This window comes from Lycium ferocissimum, chromosome 3 (assembly GCF_029784015.1).
Source record: "Lycium ferocissimum isolate CSIRO_LF1 chromosome 3, AGI_CSIRO_Lferr_CH_V1, whole genome shotgun sequence".
NCBI lineage: Eukaryota > Viridiplantae > Streptophyta > Magnoliopsida > Solanales > Solanaceae > Lycium > Lycium ferocissimum.
The window spans coordinates 67838830-67858958 of record NC_081344.1 but is presented as its reverse complement, the minus strand read 5'-3'; the positions used below and the strand labels follow the sequence as shown (position 1 = coordinate 67858958).

Genomic DNA, 20129 nt, shown 5'->3' with positions numbered 1-20129 from the left:
ACGATAGCCGCTACGAGCTTCTAACCTACCATTAGAAGCTTCTAACCTATCATGAAATTGATGTTTACATAATATTGTGTCTCTCTTCATGCCTTTTTATCTTTTTTGTATTCACATACTTTTGATTTCTTGACACAACAGTGTTGGTGGAGGTTTCAGGTGGAGATTTCGTGTGATAATTAAAAAGTATGTTTTGGTTAGTCTCCGATTGAGAGGTTCTTGGGAAGAAAGATTTGGGAGTTAGGCTCCCATTTGACCATAAATTTTGAGAGCATAATTTGAAGATTTATTTTCAAATCTTTGTTTGCCATAAAATTTTGACAGATTTTGAAAACAAATCTTCAAACCCAAATTCCGGCTCAAACCTGTTTTTGGGTCAAGATCTATATTTGGCCTTTTCAAAACTTTTAAAAACTACCCAAAACTTTTATATTTTATAAAAAAGCCCCATCTATTTATGACCCAACTAATTCTATCTACATGTTCCTCCGTTAACTAGTTCTTCAGATTGTAAATCCTTGCCAATATATGAGTTCTCTCATCTCCTACACTGAATAATCTTTGCTTGTGATGGTGATAAATTGGCTGGAAAGCCTAGGCCTTTGGAAAAAAATGTCTTCATAATACATATTTTGTCTACGCTTTTAGAATTCTGAATGATAACAATCTTTTTGCCTTGGACATAAGCATCTATATGAGATTAAGAAATTCTTTTGAAGCATCTCAAAATAATATATAAAGTAAAACTTGATTAAGTGTGATTTAGTAAAGTATTAAACCACTAGTAGAAAGTACATACATGTGAGAGCAAACAATGAGCCTCAAAGAAATGGCCACTAGTAGAAAGTACATACATGTGAGAGCAAACAATGAGCCTCAGAGAAATTGCCATTAGTCGTTGATGTTTTCCTTTTTTAATCATTGAGCTGGTGCATCTGATGTTTGGCCTGTTCTTTAAGTTTTGTAATGCCCATAATACCTGAAGCTGGTTTTGAGATTTTCGACGAGAATTTTGTGACTCCGCCTTTACCGGTTAATAAGGTAACGTACTTTAAATTTTAATGCTTTTCCTTGTGCTCGTATTGTAATTTGAATTGTGATAGTTAGTAAGTGTGTTATTAGCAGTTGTTATTAAAATATCATGTTCTGCATAATTTGGGATAAATAAGTATGTATGTTTTGTATTGTTGGGTATTCTTAATAGTTTTTAGAACTTATGGATTGAAGTAATATTTAATGTTTTCCAAGATAAAAAGTGAAATATGTTTTGAAAAATTATGACTAAACACATTTTTAAAACTTGAAAAACTTCACTCAAATCAAGTTCTTCAATTTTTTTTTTTTTTGGAATCTATGACCAAACGATAGCTAAATGTGGCTTACTTTTTCAGGGGCTTCTTTTTTTGGGTGACAACTAATCGGAAGCAATAGTTAATAGTCTGAAATGCTTTCGACACTGTTTGGTTGCTTAGAAAGTAGATAAGATGAGCTAAAACTTCATTGAAAGCCATTAAAGCTCACTTATGCTTGAGTTTGAAAATTTGGGCTTCTCAATTAAAATTTATTTTGAATGGGCGTTGTTGGAATATATTAAGTACAGTACGTCTCAGGAGATTGAATTTCAATTTTGGGACAACTTGAAAAAAAATAAAAATGGTCCTTCTATTTTTGGCTCCTTAATAGGCGTGTCAAGTTAATACATAACAAGTAATTTTTTTTATGGAGTTTTGAGGTAGTTTGAATTGAAGCTTGGGCAAAATTCGAAGTAGAAGATGAACTTGGAAGAAGATAAGATGTATATCCCATGTGTATTTCTTGTATATCTCTGTATGCCCGTGTGTGAAATACATTATGTGTCACAAAGAAATTATTTCAACTCACTTTTAACTACGCATTTTGGTTCCAAACAAGTCTAGATTTTGTATATTGTCTCGTCTATGTATTTTCAACAAAATTCAATCATACCCGTTGAAAAAATTCTTTTTTTTCTTAGGTATTTTGAATACTGTATATCATTAATAATTTTTATGGACCAAAAAATTGTTAAATTACTAAAAATAACTAATGTAAACTTTTTATTTTACAGTGTTTCCTCTAGTTCTCCCTTATATGATAGACAAATCTACTTGATCATGGTATTTTTCTACAGCCCATACAGACCTAAGTGTCTTTGGTAACATTGGAGTAGGGGTATATTATGATCTCAAGAAGTATAAATTTATAACTACGAAAAAGTTGATAGCATTGCACTTTTGCATGACAAAATTAAATGGGAAAACTATGTTTGAAAAATACCTTTTTCTACTTTGGAAAAATAAATTAGTATAGTCCTTATTGATCTTATTTTTGAATGGTCAATCAAATACCCCTCTGTCTCAACCATAAGTTTAATTCAATATCTTTTTTGGTTCGAAATTATCCCCCAAATAACTTGAAATCCTTTTTTAAACCCGAAATTTAGAAATCATTTAAATACGACCCAACTAAATAATAACCCATAACTAGATCCCCTTATTCCAAACAAGTCTAGATTTTGAATTTGTCTCGTCTATATTTTCAACAAATTTCAATCATACCCGTTGAAAAAATTCTTTTTTTTCTTAGGTATTTTGAATACTGTATATCATTAATAATTTTTTGGTGGACCAAAAAATAGTTAATGGTAAAAATAACTAATGTAAACTTTTTATTTTATACCGTTCCTATAGTTCTCCCTTCATATGATAGACAAATCTACACTGGTATTTTTCTAGCGGGACCTAAGTTCTTTAAAGTAGCAGGTATATTATGATGCCCTTTTCCCAAATTAAATTTATAAGCACAAAAATTGGGCCCAAAACCTTAAATACCAGCACAAATCATTTAATACCACTGGGCTACTTTATATTGGGCCGTCCAACAAAGCCCATATAAACAACATCTGTCCTTATTAGCAACACACTTCTCATTTCACTGAAAAAACCCTAACCTCTTACAACAGAAAAAGAGAGAGCCGCATAGAGTTTTCTCTTCACAAAAATGGTGAGAAAAATTTTATTCACTTTCATTTTTCTCTTAGAAATCAACTGAGTAATATTATAATCTCTAATTTTTTGTTCCATTTTTTTGTAGACTTTTAAGAGAAGGAATGGAGGACGTAACAAACATGGACGTGGACATGTTAAGTTTATTCGTTGCTCTAATTGCGGCAAGTGCTGCCCTAAGGTTAGTTTCTCAAGTTTTTTTTTTTTTTTTTTACATAAATATAATATTGCGGATCTACGTGATACGACTGTTTTGTGATAATATGTACAGATTTAGCATAAATGTTTAAAATTAAAATTTATACAGTTAATAGTGTTATTTCTCCATTTTCTTATCTGTTGAATATTTTTTAGCTTGAATTTGACATTGCGGATCTAGGATTTTAAGTTAATGGATGTGAAATAGTAGACTTAACATAAATATATATTTAAAAAATAAAAATTTATATAAATATAGTGCTATTTCTTCATTTTCTTATCTGTTGAATATTCTTTTAGCACGAATTTGGCACTTATGACTCTTTTTTGTGATAGGGCAGATTTAACATAAATGTATATTTTAAAATAAAATATTAAACGATTATAGTTCGAGTAGAAGGCGGTGAATATTTTTTTACATGAATATGACATTGTGGATTGAGGATTAAGAGTTAATGGATTGTGAAATATACGTATAAAATAAACATTTAGTCGATACTTTAATTGCGTCAAGTGTTTCCCTAAGGTACTGTTGTTTTTTACACGAATATGACATTGTGGATCCAGTTTTTTTAAGTTAAATGGATGCGAAATGGCACGGATGACTCTTTTGTTTGTGATAATAGGTGCAGACTTAACATAAATGTGTATTTAAAATAGAAGTTTGTGTAATTATAGTTCGAGTAGAAGGTTTTTACATGAATATGACATTGCGGATCTATGATTTTAAGTTTATGGATGCGAAATAGTAGCACATACGTTCTTTTTGTTGAATTTAATGGATTTGAATAGCAGATACGACTCTTTTTTATGATATAGTGCAGATTTAACATAAATGTTAATTTAAAATAAAAATATTACTCGATTATAGTTCGAGTAGAAGGCAAGTGAATATTTTTTTTACATGAATATGACATTGTGGATTGAGGATTAAGAGTTAATGGATTGAGAAATAGCAGATATGACTACATAAATGTATGTATAAAATAAACATTTATTCGATGCTCTAATTGCGGCAAGTGTTGCGCTAAGGTACTGTTCTTTTTTACATGAATATGACATTGCGGATCGAGTTTTTTAAGTTAATGGTTGCGAAATGGCATATATGACTCTTTTGTTTGTGATAATAGGTGCAGATTTATCATAAATGTGTATTTAAAATAGAAGTTTGTGTAATTATAGTTCGAGTAGAAGGGAGTAGAAGGTTTTTACATGAATATGACACTGCGGATCTATGATTTTAAGTTTATGGATGCGAAATAGTAGCACATACGTTCTTTTTGTGATAGTATGTGTGGAACTTAACGTAAATGTATATTTAAAATAAAAATTTGTGTAATTGTAGTTCGAGTAGAAGGGATTTTTTTTTAAAATATGAATTTGCCATTGTGGATTCAGGATTTTAAGTTAATGGATGCGAAATAGCATATACGACACTTTATGTGTAGATTTAAGATGAGAATATATGTAATATATAGTTTGAGTATGTAGAAGGCGGTGAGTTTGTGTGCACCTATTGAGAATATAAATCCATTCTTATTTAAATGCTAGTTTAGAAGAAATTATATGTGAACACGACATATCTGATCCAGTATTTTAAGTTAATGGTAGCGGATAATCATGTATTAGTCTTTCGTGGTTACACGTAAGTGTATACTTTAAAATTTAAATTATATGATCTCTAATTGCGGCAAATGCTGTCCCGAGGTTATTTCTCCATTTTCTATCTGTTGAATATTTTTTCACATGAATATTACATTTCTGATTCATGATTTTGAGCTCAGACATGTTAAGTTTACTGTCACTAGATCTGAAGTCATCAGCTATTTAGAAAGTTTTGTCTTGTTATGTTTATATTTATTTTAGAAGTAAGGTTTAAAATTTTATTTGTTTGCTGTCTATTCGGGGGCTGATGTGTTGAAATTTTGGGTACCTTGATGTTCTGTTTTGTAGTTTTGTAGTGATTTTTAAAGTAGTAAAGTACTTGCATGATGATTAAGAGGTATTGTTGGGGCATTTGTATTTTGTTGTCACAGCTGAAATATATGGAAAGATGGACAATTGTGAAATCATCCGCGAATGATGTTTCATTATTCAAGAAGGACAATTGTGGCTAGTTAGGGATCAAATTAAGCTGATAGAGAGTATCATGTTCATTCCAAATATTGATTTAGTACAAGAAAGTTTAATGCGTTTTGGTTAATGCTCAGTGATATTTCCATCTATATTCAGTTTAATAACTGATGTGCTACATTGTGTACAGTCAGACCAAAATAGGAAAAAAAAAAAAAACTTTGTATTGCAATCATCATTATTATGTTATTAATACAAGACCACTTTCTGCTAATATTTTGAAACTTACTGTGATATTTTATCGTAACTGATATTCAGGACAAGGCCATCAAGAGGTTCCTTGTGAGGAACATTGTTGAGCAAGCTGCTGTACGTGATGTTCAGGAAGCTTGTGCTTTTGAATGTGAGGAACATTCTTAGAGCATCTTTGAAGTCTTATTTATTGCAACAATAGTTTTGCTCACGTGAAATAACACGAGTGTGTTGTCTATGCAGTGTACACTCTTCCTAAGCTGTACTTGAAGATGCAGTACTGTGTTTCATGTGCAATTCACTCCAAGGTGGTTAGAGTCCGTTCCCGTACTGATAGGAGAGTTCGTGAGCCTCCACAGCGTTTCAGACGCCCAAGGGTATTCTATATCCTTCCTTGTATTATCTTCTTAGCTTTAAGCAATTGTTTCCTTTATGTGCATGTTGATGGGTATTAAACTTTGTGCAACGAAACTTGATTCTACATGCTGTTGCTGGTTTTGTCATGGTGTTTATTTCATGTCTCATTTTGTTAATCCACCTATTTATAGAAACTAGTCAGAATTTTATGGCGATAGTATTGAGTTTTCAAAAGATAGCAACAATTTTTTCCCCAAAACATGTCACACACACACATAGTAGCGTACATACATACATACATACAGTCATACATACACATACACTAGCCTATGTACATACGTACAGTGACCATCATACATACGGACATTCATACAATAAAAATCTACTATAAAGTGAAAATGTAGCTATTTTTTGTAATAATTTAAAAGTATTGCTTAAATGGGTAATTTGTGGATTTAAGTCGTTACATCATGTAGTTTTCCTTACATTTGCCTGCTGTAGCCTACTAAATAGCAGGAGTATATCAGAACAGTTTAAGACTTGCTTAAATATCACCTATTTGTAGTTTTGTACTGCTTGTTATTTTTATAGATATTATAAAATGGGAGCTTTTCATCAACTTTGTCATTCTATGATATTCCTTTGCTCACTTGGAGTTTTGTCTTTTCTGTTTTTATTCCAGGATGATCTCCCAAAGGCAGGACAAGCACCACGCCCCACTGGAGGAGCCCCTGCTGCCCCTCGCACTTAAGTTGTTAGGCTTCAGGTTTTGGTTAATCTGATAGTTACAATGTGTTCTACCTGGTTTTGACAGTGTACTGTTATCATTTAGTTGATGGGACCTATTATATTACCATGTTATGGAATTGAATTTTGAATGGAAAACGGAGAGATTTAAATATTTCTGAATTGAGGGCTTTTAATTTGTGTTTTCTGATAACCTGACATCACATCTGCCTGAATGGTGTGATTAGTTATTTCAATGTCCTGATTGAAATTGCCGGATAACATATTTCTTGTTACCTTCTTGTATTTGGGCATGTCAGCTTTGGTAGTTCGTCTTGATATTTATATTGCATTCATAAATAAAATTGTGTGGCTCTCAGTTTGAATATTGTGGTCAACGAGGTGGGAAGAGGCAAAAAACACCTGCCTGATCTTTTAGTATTTGCTCATAGCTTAGTGGTCTAAGAGTTACACGTCTGTGTTGGTGGTGGTAACAAGTACCTTAAATTGTTTTAGGGGGATGCAACTTATTTTGGTTTGAGGGCTTAGATCATCTCCTAGCCACCAAGTTGTAAACTCGTCAACCGGTCCGGTTTAACCGGTTCAAACCGGTAACCGGACCGGTAAAATCGGAACCGGTTAATCGTATATTACATACCGGTCTGGTTAAATCGGTTAAACCGGTGAAATTAATTTTTTTTTTTTTTTTAAATAGAGCCGTTGGGGCTGGGCCTGTTCACTGTTGGACCGTTGGGCAACGGTCCATTTGCAAAAAATGGCCGTTGCTTGTGCGGCCATAAACCCATTTTTTGCCCTCAACCCCCCGAACTTTTTTTTTTAACACTTTAACCCATCTCCCCACCCATATATAAATCCCTCTTCATTTTCATTTTAATTCACACCAATTCACTCTTCTCTTTCTCTCAAATCTAAATCTCTCAGTTATAGTTATTTTGCAACAATTAGCTACTTTAAATTTCTGTCAAATAAATATTATAAAGTCTTATTATAGTTTTAATTATTAATTTTGCAATTATAATATTGTTGGTGGAGTTAGTGATTTTGCAACACTCCGAAGTAGTTTTGGTGGATTTACAATTCTAGTCGCTTTCACTTTGTTAAAAATTAGTCCGGTAATTTGGTATTTTCGTTCCAACTCTATCTTTATTTTTCGCAATTTAATTTACGCAATATAATTTGTTGCAATTTATTTTTTTGTGATTTATTTGAGTGTGATTTAAATTAATTCTATTTAATAATGGCAAAGAGATTTAGACGTGGTGCCGGTAGTAGTGGTATTGTTAGGGTGGAAGAAACACCTAATTTAGGTATTAATATTGGTGGAAATAATTCACTTTTAGGTCATGAGGCAATGCAACAACATTTTACCGACACTTTTAATGAAATTGATGATGATGATGATAATGATGATAATGAAACACAAGCCTCCGAAAATCGCATAGGAGATACATGTTCTGCATAATCACATACACAAGATAAACCGCCTAGAACTCGTAAGCCAACCGTTAAAATTTGAAAATTTATGACTAAGGATAGGGAAAGCCAAACAACTAAATGTACCCTATGTGGACAAGTATTTGCTTTTAGGTAAGAAACTAGTAAGGATGGTTGAACGGGTACACTAAATGGTCATATGAGAAAGAAATATATGGATGTTTGGGGAGAGCAAACGGGTTCAAATGTGGGGGTATTCAAATGACGATAGACCCACGAACCGGTAAAATTTTTAAGTATGACAAGAAAAAAGAGCGTGTAGAAATAGATAAAATGGTAGCTTATGATTGTTTACCATTTTTCTTTCCTTCGGGTTTGGGGTTTGTTACTTACATTCAACGTTATAATCCGTTATTTGAGGATATTCCTAGAAGTACTTGTAGAGCGGATGTTATAGATTTGTATAAAAAATATAAATTTTATTTGCGCCATGTATTTAATTATTTAAATTGTAATGTTTCTCTTATCGTTGATTTGAGTCTTAGTCTTAACAAGTTAGATTTTTTTGCTATTACATGTCATTGGGTTGATGACAATTGGGTTATGCAAAAAAGAATTATAGCTTTTTTATATGATGAAGGAAAAGGTCGTCACGATGGAAAATTTTTAGCTGATTCAATATCTACTATTATGAGATTTTTTAACATTTATAGAAAAACACTTTGTATTGCTTTAGATAATGCTTCTAATAATACAAAGGCGATTGGTCTTTTAAAAGAGAATTAAATCCTCCGTTAAAGATGGTCTTGTGTGTTTTGACGATTCTATTCAAAAAGTTAGATATGCGGTTGTGTTTCATTTTTATAATGCTAATAGGGGAAGACTTAGAGATTTTAAGAATGCTTGTGTGAAAAATAACCTTCGACCTAGAAAAATTCAAGTAGAAATTGAGATTAGGTGGAGCTATACTTACATTATGCTACAACAAGCATATGAGTATAGGATTCGCATACAACAAGTTCACAATAAATATAATATTAATAGTGATGATTGGTTAGATTTTACGCATTGGAAAGATGTTAAGGAATGTGTTGAACTCTTAGAAATTTTTTATAATGCAACTCTTGCTTTTTCTAAATAATTCTATCTCACGGTAATCGAAATTTTAGCCTACTTAGCGAAAATAGCTAGAGTTTTACAAGAGTATAAATATAAACCCGATTATCAAGTGGCTATTTTTGATATGATAATCAAATTTAAGAAGTATTTTTTTCCCATCTAACTTTATTTATATTGAGTTCTCTTTTAAATCCTTGTTTAAAAGTGTCTTATACTAAAGCATTGGTTGGTCAAATTTATACATTTTTAGAAATTGAAGAGGGAGTTCAACCATATTTAGCTGAAACCGAACTCGCTATTGATGACGAGTTTAGAAAAGTTTTTACTCATTATTCTAATTTGGAAGAACGTGCTACACCCGTTGCTTCACGCCCTACTACTTCTCAAAGTAGCAAAAAGGGCTCGTCGGGTTTGTCGCATTTAAAAGTTTTACATTCACAGTCAACTCCTTCTTGTAGTGCAAACTTTGATGAATATAACTTTTATTTGATGCAGCCAAATGTGGATATCAAGGAACTAAATGAATTGGACGTCTTAGCATGGTGGAAGAAGTACAAGGCAAGTCATCCGATACTCTCAAGAATGGCTCGAGATATCCTTACGGTTCAAGTATCAACCGTGGCTTCGGAGAGCACATTTAGCCAAGGAAGACATCAAATTGGAGACCATAGACACTCATTATCCGGTTTTAGCTTGCAAGTACTAGTGTGCATTCGTGATTGGATTAGATCGGAGCGACGCAACCTAAACTTAGAAGAGGAGGAAGGCGAAGAGGAAGAAATTGAAGATTTGATAGCAAGTGGACCAGACCAAATGGAAGACTTTGAAGATATCTCCATGGCCGAATATGATATGGGGGAAATTAACGAAATGATTGAGAATTAGTGATTTTATTATTCTACTATTTCTTTACAACTTATGTATTATTTGCAAGTTAAAAAAAACTACAACTTGCAAATAAATGTTATCCAAGAATGAATAAAATATATGACTCATTGAGCTTTCTTCTATTTACTTGTGTTCATATTTTTACTTATATTAATTTAGAAATATACCTAAAATATACTAAGAATATACTTATAATATATATCTATTTAAATTAAAAACTAGAAAGTTATATACTTGAAAAATAACTAAAATATACTAAGAATATATAGTATACATATAACTTAAACATGTATATATATATATATACACACACGAATTTATAAACTTAGAAAAAAATTAAGCTATAAATAACTTAAGTTATAATATATAAGTATATATAGTATATATATATATATATATATATATATATATATATATATATATATATATATATATATATATATATATATTATATAACCTAAGTATATTGATATATATAAGTATATTCTTACTATATTTTAGGTATATGTAGTATAACTTATAACAATATATATATATATATATATATATATATATACACGTATATCTTTGTATTGTCTTGACTTTTGTCATTAGTTTGTTAGTCGAATATATAAACTTTACTTATAAACTTATATAACATATGTAAATATACCTACAATATACTAATAAATACTATAATATATATATACTATACAAAAAATTAAAAAAAAAGGGGTTTTGGACTGTTTGAAAACCGGTTAAAAAAAAACCGGGGCCGGTTCCGATTTTTTAACCGGAAACCGGTCCGGTCCTGTTCAAACCGGTTGACGGGTTTACCAAGTTGTAGCCCATAGTTTTAACTTTAAAATTTTCACACATTAATAATAGGGAAAAGGGTCAAAAATACCCCTCTACTTTGGAAAAAGGGCTAAAAATATCCTCCGAACTTATTTTGGGTCAAAAATGCCCCTCTCATCCTTAAAGTTTTCAAATATACCCACGTTTATCCCCCAAAATAATCCGGATTTTTTAAACTACGGTCCATCATTTAAACCCGACCCAACTAAATAATAACCCATAAGATCCCCTTATTCCCCCAATACGTAAGTTTGAAGTTTGAGGGAATTGGGAATAAGCTTGTGGTTATTATTTAGTTGTAGCCCATAGTTTTAACTTTAAAATTTTCACACATTAATAATAAGAACTATAGAAATACGGAAAGTAGAGATATGATGGCTAAAATCATTTGACCCGAAGAAGAAACTGAAAAGAAAAAGGTGAATAAACGAATGACTTTGCTTTGTTATATTGCTATAAGTCTATTTGATATTCACACTTCAATCTATAGGTAGAAAATATTCAGGGAGAAATACAGGCCCTAATTATAGGCGCGTGAACCGCATAAAAGCAACAACATTATATGATAGGACTACACTAGCACGTTGACTTTTTAAAGACTTCAATATGGTGGGGAATAACTGGTTGTTGCAGCAGTCTCTTTTTTCTTGTTCTTCCATATGGTTGTCGTTCATACAGCTATTCCCCTATTTGAATTTCACTACTTGGTCTCAAATTCGGATAAATGAGTTTAATGGTAAGTTGAGCGTCAAATTAACCATTTCATGATGAATGTCCAACCTCAACCACAGTGGTTTCTTTGTGGTAAAGTTGACCCCGGTGTTGAATCTTAGTTATCTTGGAATTGAAGTGTGGTGACAGTTTTCATTTTTTTTTTTTTTTAATATAATTTTTTTTTATATGTTGACATCACCGCTACCCGTGACTTATTATAGTCTTCCTCTGTCAGTTTCCTTGGAGTAGAAACTTTGCCTGCTCTGTCACTTCTGCTCATTCTGTAAGCTAGTATTGTGATGGTGTGTGCACAGTAGTTATCGAGAAAGAATAGGCAATTAGGAGAGAATGGGGCGACAGCGTCGGACATACAAATTATATTTGGTAGTCTTCGGATATGGAACGTTCCTTTCCTTTTTTTTTTTAATTACTCTTCCGTTTCAATTTATGTGATATAATTTGACTAGGTATGGTGTTTAAGAAATAAAGAAAAAGTTTTGAAATTTGTGGTCTAAAATAAGTCATTAATATTTGTGTGGTTGTAAATCATTTTTTAAGAATAAAAAGGGAAATTTTAAGTTAAATTATTTGTAAATATAGAAATATATCATTTCTTTTGGGACAAACTAAAAAGAAAAGTGTATCATATAAATCAGAAAGTATATAAAACCCTTGCAGGGTGGTCGTCCGTCATCCTAAAGTCCCCGCGAAGCTCATGGTATATACCTACTATTCTTCTTGAGGTAGAGTTCATTTTGTAATAGGGGCAGAGCCCCTTGGGTCTTAAAAATGAGGATTAACAAGGTTACACTTGCATGTTCATAATTGACACACCGAGAGCTTGTTTGTTTTTGATTGGTAAAATAGAAAAAACTGAAACAAATTATAGATGGGACTAGATGGAGTCCTCGCAAAGAAAGACTGTTTTATGAGAAAGAGGACATACCTTTACATATTTGTGCTACACAATTGTATATGACCGTTATACATGGATGTATATTAAATTGCCCAAGCCTAAAAATAATGACGAAAAAGGATACTTGCGATGTAAATGTAAATAAAGAAAATAAAATAGAGAATGAAAGATGTGAAGATTTTATTGATATCGTAGATAATTCAGCTAGTCAAATAAATGACTGTACATTAGCTTCCAAACGAGGTTATTTGCACTTTTATCTCTATTTTTAGAGACGGATTTAGGATTTAAATTCGTGAAACTTACATAAATAGCTACCTTTTATTAGCTTGTAACAAGAAATAGCTATAAAATTGTTATTTACAAGCGTAGCTGTTTTTTCTCATAAAACGCGTGTATTTCATTTTTTTGAAATATAGTGAAATACAGGAAACGCACGACACTGGTGAGTAAAATTAGGCCCTATTTATGGAAAAGATTTTTTTTTTTTAAAATTCAGGGATTCAATTTAAATCTTCCCATTAATCACGCGTAACGACTGTTCTTCCTTAACAACTTACGTATCTCTCTCCACTTTTATCACAATCAAAACTTTTTGAATTCAAAAAATACTAAAGATCTAAAAACTTCCAAATACAGAAGAATCTCTTTGAGCTCTGTTTTCTACATTCGAATTCTTCAAAGCAAGTTGAAATACACTCAATAAGATACGAACGAGTGTATATATGGAATTTTAGTGAAGATCAGATTTGTATTTCGATTCTACAAAGGTATGTTTCAAATTTTCAATGATTTGTTTGAGATTGTTTTTTGATTCAATTTTCTGTTTTTGGAACGATGATTTTTTTTTTCCAATGCAGTCACTGTTCTTCTAGTTTTGTTGAATTATCAAAACGAAACATGTCAAGCATAACAACAGTGATCTGACACTTCGGTTTTTGGAATGAACATAATTGCTTTGTTAATTACAAACTAGACACAGTTGTCTTCAAAGATTATTGTTCATACGGTGATTTGGTTGAAACTATAGCAATTCAGTTAGATGTTGATATTAGCAGGAAAACGATATCAATAAAATATGCTATTGAAGGAGACAATATGCCAATGGAAATACACAACGATATGGGAGTAAGGGTGTATGTTGAGCTTAAGAGAGAAAACAAGGGATTTGAAGCATATCCGTTGTGTGTTAGCATAACTGATAATGATCTTGAGAATTTTGTTTCCGGCGAATCTGTAGTCGGAGACGATATGTTTCAACTTGAATTTAATGATTATATGCATGCTATGGACGTAGTTGATTCAAATGATTTGGATGCGTCGGATTGTGCTAAGGCTGTTGTTTTATTTGAAAACAACAATAACTTGATAATTTCGAACAAGGAACAGAAGGATGTTTTTGTTGATCAAATCTACAAAGATAACGATACTCTGAAGAATGTTATGGCGAATTATGCAATTCGCAAAAGATTCAATTTCAGGACAGAGAGGTCGAATGCCATAAGGTATGTTAGTCCGAAAAACTATGAAATACATTGAAATATACTATGAAATACATTGAAATACTGTGACATAAACTGTTGTAGTGACATTATATTTTAGTTGGATTTAATTAAATACATTGAAATATCTGTTTTTGTATGATTTAATTCCATTATGTAACCATTTCAGTATATAAAGGCAATGTATTTAGGATCGTGTATGTGTTTGAAACTTCAATCTGACTGTTCTTTTTTTTTTTTTTGTATTGGTTTATGTAGTTACACTCTGGTATGCTGTTCAACTGATTGTCATTGGAAATTCAGAGCTTCAAGTATTGCGAACTCTGAAATGTTCAGAGTGAGATCTTTTCATGACGAACATACGTGTCCATTGAAGGACAAAGTGTATTCCCAAAGGCAAGCAACAAGTCGGTTGATTGGGGCGTCAGTTGTTAAGCCAAAAATAGCAAATCACAAGAGGAAATATACACCTGGTGATATAGTAGACGACGTAAAAAATGAGTATGGCGTTGATGTTTCTTATATGACGGCTGAGGGCTAGAGAAAAGGCAATGAATGAATTAAGAGGGGAACCAACAGAGTCATACAAGAAGTTACCGGGATATGTGTACATATTGGATAAAACATACCCTGGATCACATGTGAGAATGCACAAATCACAACAAAATGAGTTCTTGTATTTGTTTGTAGCACTTAAAGCGTTCATAAAAGGCTTCGAGTGTTGTAGACCAATAGTTGTAGTAGATGGTTCCCACCTTAAAACTACATATAACGGTACTTTCATATCAGCCAAAGACGTTGGGTAGGTGCCAACATGTTTAAATACTTTTTTTCTGCGACACGCGTATATTTCGTTGTATTTCATTATAGTTCCAGTGTATTTCCAATATGATTTATGCTATATTTCACTATAAATACACAAAACATGTTTGTGCAGGTAATATTCTGCCATTGGCATATGGTGTGATAGATTCAGAGAACGATAAGTCTTGGACGTGGTTCTTTGAGCAGTTCAAACAAGCTTATGAGAATAGGGATAACATGTGTGTTGTATCAGACAGACATGAGAGCATCATTAAGGCGGTGTCTAGAGTATATCCCACTGTGCCACATTTGGCGTGCATATGGCATTTATGGAAAAATGTGACCAAGAAATACAAGTCGAATGATGAAGTATTGAGTCCTGTATTCTATGCACTTGCAAAAGCATACACACAGGCTGAGTTTGATAAGCTGATGGAGAAGATTGAGAAGGTTGATTTTCGGGTAAAAGAGTACTTGGAGGATGCTGGAAGGGAAAAGTGGGCTCGACTGTATTCACCCGTTAACAGAGGATGGACAATGACCTCAAATATAGCCGAATGTATTAATGGAAAATTGGTAGCAGCAAGAGAGTTGCCTGTTTTCGATTTTCTTGAAGAAGTGAGAAAGATGTTTGGGAGATGGAATTTCACTAATAGGAGGAACGGTACATACACATTCACAACACTTGGAAAAGCATTCCAGCAATTATTATCAATAAACGAATGTAAATCTCTACGTATGACGGTATGTTACTGTTTATTTTGTCGAAATCTGCCTACATATATTTCAATATATTTCAGTATATTTTAGAAGGTACTTAAGTAATTCTGTTTGGATTGTATATTTCCATGTATTTCATATTATTTATCGTTGTTAATATTCAATGTATTCTGGTCTGACACATTTCTTCTTGATTAGGTTGAACCATCAACTGAATATGTGTATACCGTAAATGATGAGGCAAGGCGTTTCATAATTGATCTTAAAAAGAAAACATGCAGTTGTCGAGATGTTCCAAATGGACGAGATACCATGTTCACGTACGGGTCAGTATTGAAGAGTAAAAGTCTTATGCACGATGAATGTTGCTCAGACCTATTCAAACCAAAGACAGTGATTAAGACGTATGATGTGCCGGTGGATCCTCTCCCTGACGAGAGTGAGTGGAATATTCCCACACACATATGCGATGAAGTTGTTTTGCCACCAAGATACAAGAGATCCCCGGAAGGCCAAAGAATAAGCGAGATAAACCATTAATGGAGACGATGATTGGTAAACGTAGGAATGCTTGTAGTACTTGTGGACGTCTTGGTCACAATAGGCGTTCTTGTTCTAATAAACCACGTAAGAAGTAGATGTTTAGTTTGTAATTGTTTTTTTTTTTTTTTTTAAACACTTATCCCCAAAAATCTTAAATAAAGAAATTTTTGGTTAATCGTTGTATTCTGCATTTTTTGTCCTTTATTTTCATAATAATAGTGCATACAATTCGGTGTTAACGGATGTTTAAAGGAATAAATACGTATTAACTTAGAACAATACAATGAAATATGAGTGAAATGTTTAAGAAATATGAAGCTGCATTAGGCCTATATACACAAAAATACAATGAAATATATCAGAAACTGTTTCATAAAATTAGAAATACATAAATGCGAGTGGGTATATATAATACATTGAAATACACCATAAAAATTGTTTTCATTAAACAATAAATATAAATATGGGGGCTTAAGCAAAAATAGTCGTGATAGAAATTAGTTAAGTCATTGATGAAAAAACATTGCAATTTGTCAACTGGAATACATTGAAATACACCAGAAGTATTCCAGTTCAACTGAAATAATTTGTCAATTTGCAGAGTGGGTATATATATTGGAATACATTGAAATATACCAGAAGCTGTTTTTATTAAACAATAAATATAAATATGGGAGGCTTAAGCAAAAAATAGTCGTGATAGAAATTAGTTAAGTCATTGATGAAAAAACACGCAATTTGTCAATTCTTAACAAAACAACACAAAAAATGTACAAATTAGTCAAAACAATACTGTGAATAACGATTCAACATTAAAACCTAATGGACTAATTAACAACTACTGTGTCAACTGCGTTGTAATCTATGGCAGGCCTAACAGGTCTTGGCGGCAGTTCATTGTCACTGAAGGCATTCAAATCAGCCTTTTGCCATCCATATTCCCATAGTAATGCCCCGTATCTATTACATAGTGATTCTGTATCAATTTCAGATGGAACGCCTCGTCCAGAACAATAGTATTCAAAAGAACCATACAAGCAAATGCGCAACATACACACCACAATCCCCGAAAAATGAAAAAAAAAATTGATTATTGGTTGAGAATTTTGAAAAAAAAAAAAATGGAACTATTATTGAGAAATACGTACATGCTTAATGGTTAATGTGCGTGAGAGGCTTGTTGTGGTAAGTCGTTCACATACATGACATCAAAGTCATCGATACATTTGTTTGCCCTTGTATGATGGGTGGTTAATCCAATCGATGCCTTTTTTTTTTTCTCGTAAAACCCAAAAAAATGTAGATGATGTGGCAATAGGGTAGCTATCTTGTGTATTTCTCTTCTAACAATAGCATCATGACCAGCAGCTCGGTATGAGTTGTAGATGTACGACGCGCACGTGATTACGTAAAAGAATAGTACATCAGCTCGGTTAACAGGTTGTTTAATGAATAAAAAAACAAAGTAGGAATACTTGTCAGTGAATGGAACTACAATCAAGATCCAGTGATTTTCCTCTTTTATGTTGACAGGGATGAATACACAATCAACTGTATTCCATGGCACATTAGCCAGCATCCTGTGCCCGTTAATGTACTCGCATATTTCGTTCTCCGAACTAGCAACACTACTGGTCCCCTCCGGATTAGCATATGCACGATGAATTTCGTCAATTTTGGAGAAGAACATACAGTTAACGGTTGTGAATTTGAAACTGTTATCCTTGTCGTACTTGCCTTTTTTTCGCAAGTAGTAAAAAATGACATCAATATGCTAGTAAAAAAAATGAAATAAATTAAATGCATATCAGTAAATTAAATTTCATACGGACCTTGTGTGATAGAAAAACTAAAAACTATTATAGAGAAATATGCTGTTGAAATGAAGAAATACAGAGAAATACGGGGAAATAAAGAGAAATACATAGAAGGAATATAGAGAAATATGCTTTAAAAAATAGATAGATAGACAACTGTAGAATTAAGGAATTAAAGAAATGGGAAATATAACACCTCATCATTCCAAGACTGGCCATTCATCGATAAGAGATAGAACCAGTTTTTGTCATCAACATGTAACACACCAAAATTGAAGCCAAAGTTGATGTCATCTGGATCCAAAGCTTGCTTATTCTTTTTGTAACGGCTTTCCTTACCCTTTCTAAATATCAACAATCAGTTATTTCAACGTAAACAGTTTACTTTGCTGAATGAATATGTAAATTAAAAAGGTAAATACGTTCAAACTTACTTTTTATCATGCCTTAGAAGCAGATCCTTTTGAGCCAATTAAAATTATTGTTGAATAAGCGAAGTATTTCGCGGGCCATTGATTAGATCTTCAACAAATGGATGCTTCTTTTTAAAAATAGAAGGTGTGGGTTCTTGAACAGAAGCTTCTGCAGAGCCGTAATTGGTTATGTAAGGTGAACTGAAGTATTTACTAGGTTTCATTATCCTAGTTGGAATAACATCTGGTTGAGCAATTACAACTTCCGCATTAATCACTGCCTCTTGTATTCCTTTGTCAGCAGACATTACTGGCATAACAAATCCTTTGTGACCCGTTTGATGAAACACAGAGAATCCTGTAGAACCTATTTGGCTTGGTAACATTTCGTCAGGGATCAACCATTGTGACTTAGTAATGTTGTCATCGAACCTGGGTGGGGTCTCTAAATTTGAATGATCAGTGATGTCCCCGGCTTGTATTCCCGCACATTTCGGTTCACGAGTTTCTAGAGGCAACTCAACGAGCATCTCTGTGACCATTTCCTAAAAAAAAAAAAAAAGATTTAATATATGTTAAATATAGCAGTATCTTGAAAGATCTATAAGATTGAATGTAAAATTTACCTCTGTTGAGTTGAAAGATCCTTCATCCGCCCGATTAATCTCTTCAGTTGAAGCTTTACGTGTATCTGCACTTAAATTTCCGCCGGTCACTACAATATCCGGAACTTCCTCATGTAACATTGGTGCAACACCCTTTGGAATAAGAAAAAATCAAAATTTAAAACAAAATCATAACATAAAATATAAGGTTGGAAAATTACTAAATACACAGAAATCTAAAAATATTAACTGAGCATGTCAGGTTTAGACTGATTTTGTGGGGTAGAAATACATAGAAATACAGTGACATACAAAAAAATAGAGAAGTTTATTAGTGAATTACAAACAAAACACCAGAAAATACAAAAGTTTGTAAAATAGAAAATACCGAGGAAAACATAACTTTAAAATTATAGACTGGAACATGGCAACCATATACTTTTTTGTGCATACAATGCACAACAACATAACTTTAAAAGATGGATTTCACGTCACAAACTCATTTTACCTTATTTGACTCATCATCATGTTTCGGCGGAGATGTTTGAATGGTAGAATCATGACGTAAGTTTTCTTCAGGCGATAATTGTAGCCCAGCATCAGTTTGATGTACCGGCGCCTCACTATCGGCCGCCTTCACATGAAAAAATGAATTAATATTAATTGTATTTCGCGATAAGGGTCTAAAATGTTTGTTCAATTCCTATTTCACACATTTACCTTGTCCACAGAATTGTTCCCCTTGATTGCTTCAAATAGCTTCTTGAAGTTGTCATCCATGAAAGTTCGAAGATTGGTGAACTCAGTGCCAATACTTGTGAACTCACCAACGACCTAATATTTAAACAAAAACAGTAAGTCAATTTGTTAACAAACAGTAAATTAAATACACCAAAAGATTTTTGTTTCGTAACCAAAATCACTTACTGATTCCTTGAAAACTTGAAAATCTTTCCTTAGCAATTGCAGTTCATCTTTCATAGAGGCAGTAGGGACATCACGTAGGACTGGGGTGTTTTGGGGTCGATTCATTTGTTCATTCAACTTTGGTGAAGCAGACTTCTGTAAAACAGGCTTTTGAACAACCTTTTGACCCTTGTGAATATTCTTCAAAGTTGTCTATGGTTCGGTGTGGATTTGTTGTTTCTTTGATGTGGAAGCTGTTGC

At 32.6% G+C, this 20129-nt stretch overlaps 3 protein-coding genes across 3 annotated transcripts; 2 read left to right on the top strand and 1 right to left on the bottom strand.

Annotated features, from left to right (window-relative positions):
• Positions 1 to 2896: 2896 nt before the first annotated feature.
• LOC132050507 (small ribosomal subunit protein eS26x-like) lies at positions 2897 to 6804 on the top strand. The gene is made up of 5 exons (XM_059441772.1): positions 2897 to 3021; positions 3112 to 3204; positions 5613 to 5697; positions 5790 to 5923; positions 6586 to 6804. The coding sequence occupies exons 1-5, from the start codon at positions 3019 to 3021 to the stop codon at positions 6652 to 6654; spliced, it is 384 nt and encodes a 127-aa protein (XP_059297755.1). The 5' UTR covers positions 2897 to 3018; the 3' UTR covers positions 6655 to 6804.
• A 7807-nt stretch (positions 6805 to 14611) lies between these two features.
• On the top strand, positions 14612 to 16124 carry LOC132049026 (uncharacterized). Its single transcript, XM_059439700.1, has 3 exons — positions 14612 to 14834; positions 14998 to 15608; positions 15783 to 16124. Exons 1-3 carry the CDS (start codon positions 14612 to 14614, stop codon positions 16122 to 16124), a joined length of 1176 nt encoding a protein of 391 aa, XP_059295683.1.
• Positions 16125 to 17718: 1594 nt separating this feature from the next.
• Positions 17719 to 20129, bottom strand: LOC132051207 (uncharacterized). Its single transcript, XM_059442462.1, has 8 exons — positions 19890 to 20129; positions 19683 to 19796; positions 19471 to 19596; positions 18984 to 19115; positions 18636 to 18902; positions 18379 to 18523; positions 18141 to 18288; positions 17719 to 17901 (listed from the first exon to the last, which is right to left on the bottom strand). The coding sequence occupies exons 1-6, from the start codon at positions 19992 to 19994 to the stop codon at positions 18461 to 18463; spliced, it is 807 nt and encodes a 268-aa protein (XP_059298445.1). The 5' UTR covers positions 19995 to 20129; the 3' UTR covers positions 17719 to 17901; positions 18141 to 18288; positions 18379 to 18460.

Excerpts from the sequence above, each read along its gene's own strand:
- LOC132050507 (XM_059441772.1), top strand. Across the intron at positions 3,205-5,612 it reads GCGGCAAGTGCTGCCCTAAG|GACAAGGCCATCAAGAGGTT; the intron begins GTTAGTTTCTCA and ends ACTGATATTCAG. Across the intron at positions 5,924-6,585 it reads AGCGTTTCAGACGCCCAAGG|GATGATCTCCCAAAGGCAGG; the intron begins GTATTCTATATC and ends TTTTTATTCCAG.
- LOC132049026 (XM_059439700.1), top strand. The coding sequence starts at position 14,612 with ATGAATGAATTAAGAGGGGAACCAACAGAGTCATACAAGAAGTTACCG. Across the intron at positions 14,835-14,997 it reads CCTTAAAACTACATATAACG|GTAATATTCTGCCATTGGCA; the intron begins GTACTTTCATAT and ends ATGTTTGTGCAG. Across the intron at positions 15,609-15,782 it reads GTAAATCTCTACGTATGACG|GTTGAACCATCAACTGAATA; the intron begins GTATGTTACTGT and ends CTTCTTGATTAG.
- LOC132051207 (XM_059442462.1), bottom strand. The coding sequence starts at position 19,994 with ATGAATCGACCCCAAAACACCCCAGTCCTACGTGATGTCCCTACTGCC. Across the intron at positions 19,597-19,682 it reads GGAACAATTCTGTGGACAAG|GCGGCCGATAGTGAGGCGCC; the intron begins GTAAATGTGTGA and ends TTTCATGTGAAG. Across the intron at positions 18,903-18,983 it reads GATCTTTCAACTCAACAGAG|GAAATGGTCACAGAGATGCT; the intron begins GTAAATTTTACA and ends TTTTTTTTTTAG.